General features: G+C 44.7%; 1 protein-coding gene across 1 annotated transcript in view; it reads right to left on the minus strand.

Annotated features, from left to right (window-relative positions):
• The window catches only part of LOC143182349 (uncharacterized), a 302,950-nt gene that overhangs the window by 218,512 nt on the left and 69,389 nt on the right, over positions 1-15,049 (minus strand). The window contains exons 3-4 of the mRNA XM_076383302.1: positions 12,943-13,734; positions 11,468-12,489 (exon numbers count right to left, since the gene is read on the minus strand). Of these exons, the coding sequence (XP_076239417.1) occupies positions 11,468-12,489; positions 12,943-13,734 (1,814 nt within the window). The remainder of the gene's footprint in view (positions 1-11,467; positions 12,490-12,942; positions 13,735-15,049) is intronic.

A 15,049-nucleotide genomic window follows, 5' to 3' on the forward strand; every position in this document is an offset into this window, starting at 1 on the left:
TCCATGACTTACATTGCTGAAGAAATCGAGACATTCAATCAAATATCACGTCAATGAATATATACTTCTATCATTTCTCTATCACTTGTCTATTTCTTGTTTATTACTTCTCCGTTACTTCTCTATTACTTCTCCCTGTAATTAATATCAATTGCTTTAAGAATCTAACACCAAAGTGACAGAAAGTATGCACGACGCAATTACATATTCGAACCTGTCTCATCGTTACTGTAGCGCGAAATTAAAACGTCTCAGGAGTCATATTTTATACTCTCTAATGTATAATTTTCATACCTGACCCGCTTTAAATCTAACAAATCTTTAAAAAAACAGCGTACTAGCAATATATCGAAATATATTCCCCTCCCTTTACACAGAAACGAAAGAAAATTGTATGAATAATAAGATTTATTTCGCGCCATTTTCGACCATTGCGTCTCGTCGTTCAAACTGTTTGAATAGCGTCACTTACCATAACCCTGAAAATTTCGCCTGCGTCTTTTCGCTGATTACTTCAACGTCACTCATCAGAGGGTGTTGAAATTTCGTAAAAATGTTCCTCTATGATTAATCTTGCTATTTATGTACACAGTAAATATAATTATTTACTTTTAGAACGTTTTTGTAAGCGAAAACTACCCCGACTGCGGGTCTACGTTGTGCAAGCCAGGAGACGCAGCCGCGTTCTGCGCGGAGGGCTGCGCAGAACGCTACAAAGGGTGCACTGCGCATCGAGACGGCGCAGATCGAGAATCAATGTAAAGTGGCGCGGATTTTAAGAGAGCGCCTGGACAAGGGAAACGTGTTTCGTTTAAATAATCCTCTAAAAAGAAGTAAACAAGATTATGTAGATTTATTATTTAATAATATTGCTTAATATTATTAGTATCATACAATATTATGTAAATAATATGTACCTTTTTATAATTTCATATTGAGAGTAATAAAAATAATTTAAAAAATATACCATTCTTACTAATTCTACTATTAACATATTAGTATTAGTATTGAAGTATTGAAATTAACTCTGCGTCTTCAAATTTACTGTTTCTAAGTAACTACTCTAAGTTCAAGTATTTTACTACATTATGACAATTTTATATAAGTACTATCTATCTTGAGGATTCTACTTTCCTTTAAACTTTAATTTTTGTTTAAATACTATACTTCCCAATATGTATACGTCACTCAGCTGTTACAGGATTAAAACTATTAAAGATACAAGACCGTAAAAGGTACGGAGGTAGACTGCAAATCGCTCCAGGACGTGATCCAGTCTAATTAGTAAATTCTTACGAGGAAACAAGACCCACCTATCCAATTACCGAGCTTGAATTCAAACTCGGATATATCGTTTACACGATCAAAGTGCAGCTACACTTCTCGCATCCCAAATTATTCACTCCCGCAAATGTAAAGCAGTAGGGCTACCAGTCCCTGCGAACGTTTCATTTTCATGAAATTTACCATAGGACCCTCTATGAACCGTGACTCGTTCCCTCGTTAGTTTCATAATCACAAAGCATATTGCGTCGCGCGTTATTAGTTACATCGTCGACCGTATTTTCATAAAGCACCTTCTGTCGCGTTCATTCATAAACAAAGGCACAGGGCTTCCCTTTTCTACTGCCATGAACACACTCCTAATTAAATATCGGTCTCCCTGTTCGCGACGCTGGAAATTCATTTTCAATTTTCCCGCCGAGAAACGGGCTCAGATTATCTTTATCACTCCCGAGGGGGAGGAGCAAGAAAAAGGGAAGAGGAAGAAGCGAGTTCGCCATGAGAAAATCGCGAGACACGAGCCCCGTGAAAAATTCCTGGCGGACGTGATTCGAGCGACTAAATGGCCGACTGTCGTTTAAATTCCGTTCGCCTACTCTGCACGAACGCTCGCTGGACTCTTAACTGTGAAATATTTGTATAATAACGCGGTGGTTCGTGGCGGGACGATTGAAAAACTCAGGGAATTCCGATTCGATCTAAGGCTGACCCCTCGCCTGCACGATTTCACGCTCTTTACAGGCGAGCTTTGAATTTTCTGCATTTCTGAGAGCCTGTCTTCAAACTCCTCTACTCTATATACTCTAATATGAAACACTTTTCACATTTTCTAGAGTTCCAAAAGTTTTAAATGTTTCAAATACCTTTTTGAATTTTTTGAAGTTTTTTTTATTGGTATACTCTAATAGGGGACACTATTCATATTTTTTAGAGTCCCATAAATCTTATCTTTTTGAATTTTCTTTTTTGCAGATATGTATTGACTTCTAGGAAACACTTTTTTATTTTATATAATATTCTTCAATTTCAATTTTAATATATATTGACTTTAATCTGCTAATGAAATTTCTTAATATTCTGATATATCAGATTTAACGCGTGTTTCGTATTAAGGTAACTAACTCTAATTTCAGATCGAAGTTGAGCGAAAATCGCAAAAATAAATTGCCAGACACGTTTTCCTGAAGTACCTTGATACGTTTTTGAGGACCCCACACGGCGAAAGCTCAGAGGTCGAAGAATGTCGCTTATCGAGCATCCACCGACGTCATATTTCATTTTCCTTTTTCGTTTTTTAACGAGTCGGGAGCTCCCAGCATGCAGAAGGGTCTGTTTCCGAGCCGAGGTAAATCAAGAGTCACTCTGTAACGAGTACTGTCGATCGGTTCTCGAACCTCCGTCTAGCATCAAAAATAAACGCACCGTAAAAATCTGTCGCGAAAAGTCGTTTTACGATCGATGTTCAGCACAAAGGCTGCTGAATTAAATTACCATCACGAAGACAACGGCCGAAAATAATTGAGAATTATTGGTTGCGTCAATATGAAACACATGTACGTTCAATTTTCATGCAGGTAAATTTTGTGAAACGGTTAGCGACGTGATTATTTCGGACCTGCATCTTGTCAAGCACCTCTCTACCAATTTATTTTAACCTTTTGCTATAAAAATTCACGAGAACCGTTTAGGGGAGAAAAAGGGTGGAAAATGAGTGAATGGAACTTCAATTGGACACGAAAATAGGAGACCTTGTGGTTGATGAATTCTGAAAAATCACTCAAATTAATGCATAATATTTCCTTGTCATGAATTTCTTGTTAAATTCATTAACACGAAAATTCGAAAAACTAAAATATTCTTCTGCTCTTCTGAAGATATGCAAAAAATTAAATTTCGTTTTTAATTTGAGTCCCCTTACATGTGAGAATAATTTCGACATAATAAGTTCTTTTCAACCACTGTCCAAATTTGTATATCAACCATTTTAGTATTCCTGTAACTCATCCCATTTTCCTAATTCATCTGAAAACATTTATACCAAGTGGTAAGGACTTCAAGCGACCCAAGCGTCGCCATCGAAGATTAAACAGAAATCAGAAAGCTTAAAGTCCATTTCCACTTTACCCTCCGACCTGCATCGACTCGGCCAGCGTCCAGTGATATATGGAACAACCACAGACCCCACGTAGCAGGGGCTACGAACCTCCAAATTGATTCGAATCGTTCCTGGACCATAATACTGGATAACTAATGACCCTCGTGCGGGCTGATATCGCGACAGGTACCGCGGCAACTCCCTCGGTCAAGTAGGATGCACCGGTACAGTAACACCGTAAGTCGTTTAAATTGCATTTCAATCGGGCCTCTGGATCGCAACCGCGCAGAGATAAATTTCGAGCTCGTTAGCCCGCATCCCAACGCGTCTACGCTCCCTGGCTAATTACTACGATTTTCCGCGGAGGATTATAAAAGAATGATCGAAAGAGAAGGAATGCATTTGTAAATGTCACGCGAGGTAGCGTCGCGATTACAGGGATCGCTGTAATGGAGAAGATTAAGGGGAGACAGAAAGGCTTATCTTACCTATGCTAAATTCCCCAGCTTTGTATATCGTTCAGAACTCAGGAAATGGTTCCTGGAAATACTGTGGATTTTAGTAGTTCCAGGGATCATCTTTTGAGATCTGAAGAGTACTCTCTTATGGTATTTTTATAAGCACGAGAATCAGGTCTCCCCTGTATACCCTAGATACTCTAGATCCTTTAGATACCCTAGATACCCTAGGTACTTGAGGCTAAATTCGAATCTAAACCATTCAAGAATTTTCTAAATTTGTTAACACACTCGAGACCTCAGCCTCCGACAAGTATTTTCTAAAATATAAAAATATCTTAATTGTCCCCTGAGCTACTAAGGAAAGTTATGTATCCCCTGACCCAACAATGAGTCATCGGTCTCCAATGAATTAAAATATCAGTAAATCATAGTTCAAGTCTACTACCTGTATCAAGTTCCCTATTCCATCACGTTCGTCAAACCTTCACCAGGGACGACGTTAAATCACGTTGCCGTTATTATTCCATAAATAATAAACAGAGTAGGCCACTTAGAATTAAGGTAATTTAGGCCAAGTTCGCGCCGCTGCTCGTCTTTTTCCCCGCCTCGCGATTTCAATATCCGCATCGCGTCGCTTAAACCGCCTAATCATAGGTGTACAGGCGCAAGTCGAGTGTCCGTTAATTGGCGTCACGAAGGGAGAATGATGAACGGGAGCGAGTGTGGCGCAAAAGGAGGAAAAAATTGAAGGAAAGGAGAGACGATGGACGAAATGGCATCCAGGCTTCCAGCTCGCTATCAAATTGAAAAGTAATATCGGTACCGAAGTGTGACATAATTGCGCGTCGGCATCGGCTCACGTACTCGCAACTACGTCCGGCAAGATAATTACAAGCCTCGCTGCTGAGTCTCCTATCTCCCTCTCGCTCCCGCGATCACGTCTTCGGACAGCTCCGACTGTGCATCGACTCCAGCTATCGACTTTTAATAATCACTCGTGAAACTCGTTAAGACTCCGGTTAACTGACGTAATACGCACGCGTTTCTCTTCTAATTGGCGAAATCGAGGACTCACTAAGGGACAATTTCACTTTAAAGAGTTGACGATTTTTGGGGGGAACTGGGGTGTTTAGGCGAAGGGATATTTCGTGAGAAACGTCTGGAAAATATGTGGAAATATGGAAATAATTTGTGGAAGACTTCAACGTGTCTATAATATTTACTCTCTCTGTGAGCTTGGCATTTGCCATTTTTATCATTTCTTGAGATTGTTGTTTCACATTCTCTAATAACAGACCTCATCCCTGGCAAAGAAAATATTTCTAACATAGGTACTGATACATTAATTCTGAACAGAGGCTATTCCAGTCAGAGAATTCTAAAAATCTCTGAGCAAATTGAGATACTAAAGCTACATTTATATTAGATAACTTATAGTCGAGCAAACAGCATAGTTGTCCATGTGAAGGCAATAAAATTTCAACAAAATCGAAACGATATCTGATTATTCCCCCATAAGTGATTCATTCATCTATCCTTCGTCAGCTGACCAAAAGTTGCCTAATGTAAACGTAGCTTTAACGAGTGACGAGGCTGTACTGAGTATACTCCAGCTCATCGTTATCAACGCGCGGACAGAGATAAACGTATCACCATGACTCTCGAGCAGGAATCCAGCGAAACCTCCCCTTAAATCTCCCAACGAGCGTGGACGCGCGTACAGCTCGAGCGGGGCTCGTTTAAATAGAAGATTAATTCCTGGGAACCTTTTAGCGTGATTTCGGTGATCCTTTACGGCCGAGCTGGGCGTGTAGGTACGTACAGTGACATACGGACGTCGCTTAAGTTAATAGCCGATGCGTTAACACGGGCTGGCGTTATAAAAGAAGACGAACACAGCGGGCCTACGTGCGCGGCTCGCCCACACTCTCGGGCGACACTTGGCGCCTAGCCGCCTCCTGCTGGATGAAGGAAAATATACATCGGACGGGACTGGGCGATTATCGAAGGTATCGCCGCGGTATTCCAGGGGAATTATTATACTAAACGAGGTGCCACGTCTGGGTGTCGAGACACCGAGTATTATCCCATTAGAATAAATGCAAAGCAGAGGTGGCTTCTCCCATCTCGATGTACCTCCTCTGTCTCTGCCCTTCTCCTGCGCCACCTGGCCCCCTTTCTATGCACCGATTTCCTCCACGCTCGTTCTCTGCCTCTTCTGGCCTAGTCTCCGTCTCTTTCCTCTGCCACTGGTTGCCCTGTCGGTGTCTATGCTCGTTTGGTACAGGCTCCCGTCTGGCCTGGCGCACGGGGTGGAAAATGGGAGACAGTCTGGAGCGGTAGGGAGCATTTACATGATATGAATATAATGGAGAGGGCCGGGTCGCTGGCGAACCCGGGCTAAGAGAGCGCTACCTGTTGAACGGAGAGTTCAAACTCGCGCTGACCTACGGGATATATTCGGCCGTCGGCCTTCGAGGTCGTCGACGGATTTCTCGTTTGAGATTTCGAGACTGAGGCTGGGACGAAGCTTTTAATTGCGGTAGAGTAGAGTCTGAATTTTCTATTATTTTAGGAATTTGAGAATAATTAACGAGATTGAGAAGGTTGTATGATAAAATAAGCTAAGGTAAATGTCCCAGTACCTAGACACTAATGCTAATTTCATTTAATTTTGAGATTAAATTCTTCTGTATTTAAGAAAAGTCAATACCTACAGAGCAAGAAAAGTATCATGAAGTAGAATATTCAACTACTGGAATACAACTTAGAATTCAAGGATCGAGACATGCATTTTTAGACATATATGTTAAGCGTCCAAGTATTAGGACAATTACCTTAATATAGTTTTATACGAATTTAAACTATCTGAATAAAATTGACACTTTGCACTCAATTAGCCTCTCCGCTAAGAATTAATACACCTATCTGAAAAATTCTTTTGCAGTAAATAGAAACTGTATTCTTTAAACTTCTGTCAACTTCTATTTTCCATCCTTCCTGATTCAACTTTGATCACGACTTCAAAAGGCTCGGGGTTCTTTTGAGCAAAAAGATTGAGACGCGAGAGAAGGTTCGCGCGAGAAAACTGAGGAGGAAATGTCACCTGTCCAATTAAGGACCACTTTCCTATCGACGGTGGGATCTCCACGCGCGCTCGGTCAGCTGTACGACTACGTTCTACGAAACGGAGACAAAGTCCTCGCCTGCATAAATATGTATAGGATATAACGCGTGTCATTCAAAGCTAGAGGTCCCCGGATGTTTCCTTCCTTTTCCCCGGATTCTCTTTTCACCGTCCCGTCCCCGTGTCGCGGAGTCACGAATGCCTGCTAGATTATGCGCTCATCGGACACTGTGTAGTTAGGCTGGGTATCGTGGGCAAACGTTGCATTTCAATATCCACGAGCCTCTGCGGGATTTCTTGGACATCGAGGTGCTTGGTACTGGCAGTACCGTGTCATGAAAAATGCTACACTCGGGAGAGTGAGATCTTCTTTTTCGGACGAAATTTTGTTTTCGAAATTTAGAGGTCTGGAAATTTAGAGATCTAGAAATTTAGAGATTTAGAAATTTAAAGGTATGAAAATTTAGAGATCTGAAAATGTAGAGATCTGGAAATGTAGAGATCTGAAAATGTAGAGATCTGAAAATGTAGAGATCTGAAAATGTAGAGATCTGAAAATGTAGAGATCTGAAAATGTAGAGACCTAAAAATATAGAGATCTGAAAATGTAGAGATCTAGAAATTTGAAGATCTAAAATTTGGAGACCTGGGAATGTAGTCCTGAAAATTCAGAGATCTGAAAATTTAACGACCTGAGAAAGAGTCGAACATTTAAAAAGACATGCATTTGGAGAACAGTATTAAAGTTCCGTCGCTTAATCCATGCAATGCTGCGCCTCTTTCAGACCTGTAGATCGAAAATCTCGAACAAGCGATAACTTTACAAGATAACTTTACACGAGCCGTATCTCGCCAAAAGCGCGATCACGAAGCACCTCAAAAGCACGTCGATGTCAGTGTTCCAGAGAATCGGTGAGTCGTCTCGTAAAAATCATCCTGGGGAGTGAACCAGAGCGCCGATCGCCGCCGAGACACGAAGCTCGCTGATAGAACGAACGGGGTATAAAAAGGAGCCGCGAGAATAAGGAAGAGTCGAAAAAACGAAGGAGCGTGCGAGGGCAATATAAAAGGGGCAATAAAATCACGAAGGCTAACAATACGGGCGGACTTGGCCTGCCACCTTCACCTTGTATCCTTCTTCTCTATCGCCTTCGCTCCCTCCATGGACAGAAGAACGACGCGCACCCTGGGTCAATTTTATTTGTCACGAGACCGCGAGACTGCCGCTTCCGAACTTGCGAAATTCCAACTTCGCCTTGGCTCCCCTGGCTAACCCTTCGGGAAATAGACATGGCGAATGGAAGAGTTCGAAAAAGCTTTGAACCTGCTGTGTACGACCGACTAGAATGTCGCTCAAACGTCTAGAAAAGTCTCACATCCTTGTGGACTACGTTTCCTCGTGTGAAATTGATCGTGATATAGTTTACGATAAAAAAACAATCTAAACTGGAAGACGATCAGCAGCGAAGAAAATTTGTAGCGCTCGTTTTGGAAGATTCAAAGCGCAGTTGGACGTGAATGTAAACTTAAATTATCTGGCTGTACTACTTGACTATTTTTGTTGTGAAATAATAATTACTATTCAAGAATAAATTTTTCATCGTTCTTTTCCCAAAGATCCATGTCCACTAACTTCGACCTCAAGGTGTTGAAAAAAGGGAAAAACAAATTTCGATGAAAATGAGGTGACTGCAGGCGAAGAGGACCCTTAGGTGCCCTCAGAATCACCCAGTAATTTACAAATTCATGGCAGCAGGTGATCCCGACTTTCGAACAGCAGTGTACACGCGTTCCTCTTCTTCGCACTTTATCCGCGCGGTGTCGGTAAGGTTTGGGGAATATTCATGAAGTTTGAAAGTAACGGGACACGATACTCGTATTCCAGGAACTTCGAACGAGATCTCGTCGAAAAAACCAGACGACGCTTCGCGGTACTCGAGTCCCTGGGACCAATCGCGAACCTGATAAAATATTGGACTGGAAAAACAGCGAATCCTGAGTTCAGAGCGAAACGAGGGTCTGTTCAAGAGAAACTTTTAAAGAACTGCTGTCGCCCTTAATTTGTTCAGTGTTCCCTCGTTATAGGCGCAAGGTTCATTGATGAGTTTAAAGCGAGGGAAATTTTTCAGAAATCAATTCATGCAGTGGTAGCTCAATTCGATTTTTGATCATAGCTATGTCTCATTAGCTATTTAATCTCTATGGACAAATAAAATTTGGTTGGTTTATGTGGCATCAAATCCCACCCCCGCGAGAAGAAAATAACAAGAAAAAAATATTTAATTACCCATAATATTGCATGGAAAAATAGATAAATAATTACTTACTTTGAAAATTTTATTTCGACTTCTGTCAGTCTTCTAGCGGGGCTGTGATCCAGCGAGCATATGATCTTACATCGAGGGAATACTGCAGTGTCGTTATATGCCCTGCTTAAGAACACGAATCCTTTCTTCTCCAAGTGTGAAACCAGCAGTCGCACAAAGGAGAACCAGGTACCTAACTCAAGCTACGATTAATTTCAATTCCTGTCGCACAGCCGTGTCGTGGACTGTAAACGGCGATTCCAAAGAATTCTCGAACAAACGAGGGATCAGAGGTGCGAGGGGCCGTGGCGAACGCGAAGAAATGAAACGAGGCGCCACTCTAGCGCGACGAGTCCATTGAAGTCATTCTTAGCCGGGGCACGACCGTTTCGCGGGCCACCTATGCGTTGTCCATTAAGGATACATTAGTTATACCGCTTTTTAAGCTCGCTGGAGCGAGAATTGCAAACGAAGTCGCGCTAGTTCCACGAGGACGCATTCCTGGGAGTTTTCAGCTGCACAGCGGGTGCTCCAAATTACTTTCAGTGTAATTTCACACAGAAATTAAAAAACCAAAGAATCGTAAAACCATGCATTCTACTATAAATTACTTTTGTCTGACGTTACTGACCTATCACGCTGACAGCACAATACTGCCCAACTATGCAGAAAGGCAGTAACTAATGAAAAATGTAAAATTGAGTTTCTCACAACTGTAGGTAATTCTGGAGATGCTGTGTCTCCTTTAGCGTCAAATAGCAGTAAAATATTTTTATTAAATACTGCTTCTCTTCATAGTCGAGTAGAACACCTAGCAGTCAATATTCACAAGTGCTCCCAAAATCGAGTTACAAGTTCTTTACTGCAACAAGTTCACCTCCCAAAAAATAATTCATCCAGGGAACCACGCATTAACAGGATATATCGAGGAACCTCTGTATATCTATCAATGACCAGATCGAATTAATCCTCCCAAGCGAGTGAATCTACTCGAGTGGACGCCAAAGTGTTAACCACGCGACCGACAATCACACTTGGGAGCACTCAGCACCTTGGGACTGGCATTGTATCCCGTTGCATCCACCCAGCAGCGAGCAAGGTTTATTAAACGACGAGGGTGGTCGCGAGGGTTAAACAGAGAACCGACAGATCCCCAGGAGGAGCTTTATCCTGCGCGTGAACTGCGCGATTTATGCTCGACCGAACTCGCAGCGCGCGACCGCCCGTCGCTTTTCATTTCGCGGCGAGCCTGGCGAAAACGCGCGCGCGTGCCGAAGATCAAAGCGCCAGACGTCTTAAGGAGAACAGGGTACCCACCCTCGGCGGCCACCTTTGAAATTGTTCCCCGTGAATCCCCGATTGTGCGCGCGTGCGAACACTCCCGCTTCAGCCAAGGCGGCGGATGAAAGAACCGACAGCGAACGGAAGGATTGTGAACGCTTTGCGCGCGAATTGTCGACGGTTCTATTCTTTGCCGGAGATTCTGTGGTTCCTGGGACCCAGCGAGTTGGGTATTGTTCGCTGACTTCTTTGCCTGTCGCGTGTGGCGGCTGCTACTGGGTTTCTGAGGTGAGGGATTAACTGGTGGATAAGGGGGATCAGAAGATTTGTGACAGAATTGAGAAGCTGAAATTCTGGGGGAGAGCTAAATTTGTTACCAGGTTTCTTTTTTATAGCGGGGACAATTAGTAGAAGATATTGAAGCCTCGTTTATATTATTCAAGTCAGGTGTAGTAATAATTAAAAATCAGCAGCTTGAAAATTGGCGAATTTATAGTTTAATAATAAAAAATATAATCTGGGTACACAGCTTGAAAATTTAGGAATTTCAATATTTCATGATCTGTGAATTGAACAAATCTCTCACTTTTTCAAGAAAATAATATGCACAATAAAATTACCCCAAAAATCCCTGAACTACATACCCACTTTCACCCTCAATAAAGGTCCGCAAAAGAAACGACTCGTGCACATGCCACGATAGAGTCATTCCCCAGCAAACGAATATCCGACAGGCTGAAGGGTCTTGTCGCGTAAATAAACGGTAGCCACTGGACAATTACAGATGGCTCGAAGGAACAGTGACCGTAGAAAGAGTGAAAGGCAGGGCGAAGGTCGTAAATCTACGCGGAAACAGGTGGACACGCGCGTGATCGCAGTACCTACTATAGCATAGTGGATCGGGTGAACTGACCTTGCGAAGAAAGCCGCGGCTGCGCTAGCCTGCGCCGGCGTCCCTGGTACCCCGCTCACGTTGTACGAGTACTTGGTCTCTTGGTACACTTGATACGCGCTCTGCGGTTTCGAGTGGGTCGATCGGTGGTAATAATGATCAGCATAGAGACTCTTCTCAGGTGGACGTTCCCCAGCGACCTTGGCCAAGGCGTAGCTCTGCATCGCTGACGAAGAGGACGTCTTCGCGTGGCACTTCTCGTGGCCATTCTTCTCTGGCCCATGCAAGTGGGACTTCTCGTGAGCCGAGACCACAGGCTTATCAATGGTCCCATACGATTTGAAGTCGTACCCCTTCAACTCTCCATAGTACTTGATGTTCTCGACCTTGAACCCGTGACCAACATCGTGGCCCTTCTTGCCAGACTCGTGCTTATACCCCAGCTCCTGCGCAGACTTCATCCCGCACTTCCCAATCGCCTCGATACCGTGGAGAATCGCCTTGGCAGACGGTTTCTCGATCTTCAACATCGATCTCTCGCACAGACGACCTTGCACCGCCTCGCTGGCCTTCAGCAGAGAATCCACGGCGCCCTTGTACTTGTCGCAGGTCGTCGTCTCGCACGGCACACCGCTACCACCGTGGCAGGCATTACTGATTACAGAAACTGCACCACCACAACCAACACCGTTCCCACTGCTGGAAGACCGACCCTGATGATGATGGGCCTTCGGGTCCCCGTGACACCTCGACGACGTTATCCCTTCCGGTTCATCGACTGTTTCCTGGTAGCTGTCTTCCTTGATCACGTTGTTGTTGTTGTTGGGGCAACGAGGGTCGCACGACTTGTACGGCGGGCGCGAGCGCGACGAGGAACCGCGTGTTGCTTCTCGCGCGGTTGGCGTGATACTGGCCAGATTAGAGGGCGTCTCGGCGCCATGAGTGCCGCCGGTCCCCCTGCTAGAGTTACCACCACCGCCGCTGCCGACTCCACCACCGATGCCTACGCTCCCTCCTCCTCCTTGTCGCTTGCCCCTCTCCTCCTGTTGAATTGATAACGTTACGTTAACCACTGATCCTCGTGATTCCGCGAACTTCGGGAACCGGAAGTCTTGGCGGACCTGGACAGGGTTGAGGAAACGCGTGTTGGTCCTTTCTTGAGATGGACCAACCTTTGACATGGATTTTTTACAGGACTTTTAAGATTAGGTGTTATAAATTCTAATCTGATTGATCGTAATTTCCATATGTAGCTCAGAATATTTATAGTCGAAGTAGGAAAATTAAAAGGAATGAGTTTAGAAGAAATAAAATTGGAACATTTAAACTTGAAATAGAAAAATTAAGGAACTGCTATAATTATGAATATTACAATTTGATCAAATTTCTATCAATACTACTTCTTTCCATCCACTTTACTCCTCTCTATCAGGAACACATATCTATCTCTTAATCACCCGCAGAAAGGTCAAACTCTGATCCCTTTAGCAACTCACCTGACTTCTCTTGTAGTCGTCCTGCCTCTTGGCCACTTCCGAGTACTTAGGCGGAGGTTCAGACTTAGGAGGCACTTCCTGATACTTCGGCGGTCTATCGAACTGCCTATACTTAGGCGGATCAATATAAGGATTATTCTGATGCCTGTAATAGTTAGGCAGTTGACACTCAGTAAGATCACTCTGCGACCTGTTCAACTGATAGTTTGGCGGGGCGGTTGCTTTTTGATCCTGATGGCCCTGCTTCCCGTGCTTCACAGCAACCCCTTTCTCCTGCCCCACGTGAGACTTGTCCCGTTTTTCGCCCCTGTCCTTGCCATCCTTGGCCTTCTCCTGGGACACTGGTGCATCGATCTCGTAGAACGTCAGCTGGTCCTTCTTCCCCTGGCTCTTATCAGCCGATCGATGCACCTTCGAGTGATGCTGTGCGTTCTCCACCTTCACTGGCGGATCGATCTCGTAGAAGGTCAGCTCTCTGGAGTCCTGAGATTTGGACCTGGCCTCGTGAGACGGATGGTGCTGTCTCTCAGGCTGCGAGTGGCTCCTAACACACTTCTGCTCTGGCTTCCCATCCTGATGCCTCGACGACAACCTAGCGAACCTCTCGTTCGACCCCATTCTCACGGAGTTACGCCCATATTCCAAATACTCGTCCCCGTATTTAAACACCTGCCGCGGCTTGTACTTCTCCTCGAACTGCGAGTAATTGTACGTATTGAAGCCCACTTGGTTGAAGTTCCTGCTGAGGTTCGAGGAGTCGTAATCAGTCGACGTGACCGCCTCCATGTTGATCTGCAACAGGACCAAATTGAACAGAGTTGTTTAAGGTTCACCAAGGCTGCATTATCTGATGGACCAGAGGTTTCAAGGACGAAACGCAGAGTCGGAGGACGAGAGTAGGTCCTAGGAGGGTTGCTGCTCGAAGAGCGCAGGAAGAAGCGAGTCAAGGGTGCTCTCCCAGCGAAAGGGATAAGAGGAAGAACTTGAGACAGAGGAGGGACCATAAATCGGGGAACGTCTTACTCTTAAATGCCCAGGGTATTTACCGTGAAACAAAAAGCCGCGGCGCGATAAATAAAATCTGACACCAAGGGGCGTGCCAGGGCAACTTCGTCCACTGTTTCGCGAACACTTAGCTCGCGAGGGTTGCAGGAAGCCTGCTCTCCCGGCGCCGAATTCCACGTCGAAAATCGACTCGGAACCGGTTCGCGCCTCGGCCCCCGAAGGCCAATCGATTCCTGCACGAGCTGCTTTCACGATGCACCCGAGATCACGCGTGCCCCTCGTCTTTCTTTTAAGTTCGAGCCCTTATCCAGAACACGCTGCGAGCCACGACCAGCGGCGAGAGATGCATGCCCGCGATTAGACGACTCACCGAGGACGCAAAAATCAGCTCCTTCCCGAGACTGCGTACTCGCGCGACCTGATCGACTCCTGTCGCCCTTAATATCCTGTAATATTAAATTTTTCGAGCGCCGAGGCAACAATAGACCAGCGCCGAGCTTAACGATGCAGCGTGGAATTAAAAGAAAATTGTTCGGGCGTTTGTTCGCGCGATTGGTGGCTTTATCGGCTGGCAGAAATTAAACGCTTGACCTGATTGATGGAATAAAGCCAGTGGATGAAATATCGAGGCGGATGGTCGGGGTTGTTGGGTCACCAGGTATATCGGAGTTCATAACTTCTTCTAGAGCATCGGGAGTGCCCCTCGGGGGCCCTGGTTATATATTGCGAGGTGTAATGAAGACTCCACGGCGAGCTACCGACGCAGCCTTGTTTATCACCTCACCTCAAATATACAATTAACATGTTGAAAAGCCGCCCGAGGTCTGGGGAGATGCTCGGCGCTTTCCTCCACCCCTGGCACCGACAAAGAAAGGGTCCACGTTCGGTCTCGTTACCTCGTAGGCCTCGTTAAAGCGTGTTTCAGGATCCTTAACCCAGAATCCCTTTCCTTATCCCATTACCTACGCGTCTGCCGAAATTATTCGTCCAGTCGTGAGACGAAAAAAGTGGACGCCAACGACGTGATTCGAGATTGAACCTGTACTCACTTATCGCGAGGAGGATCGAAGCTGAGGGATTTTTTTTGTCGCGGGAATGGCCT

This window comes from Calliopsis andreniformis, chromosome 8 (assembly GCF_051401765.1).
Source record: "Calliopsis andreniformis isolate RMS-2024a chromosome 8, iyCalAndr_principal, whole genome shotgun sequence".
Taxonomy (NCBI): Eukaryota; Metazoa; Arthropoda; class Insecta; order Hymenoptera; family Andrenidae; genus Calliopsis; species Calliopsis andreniformis.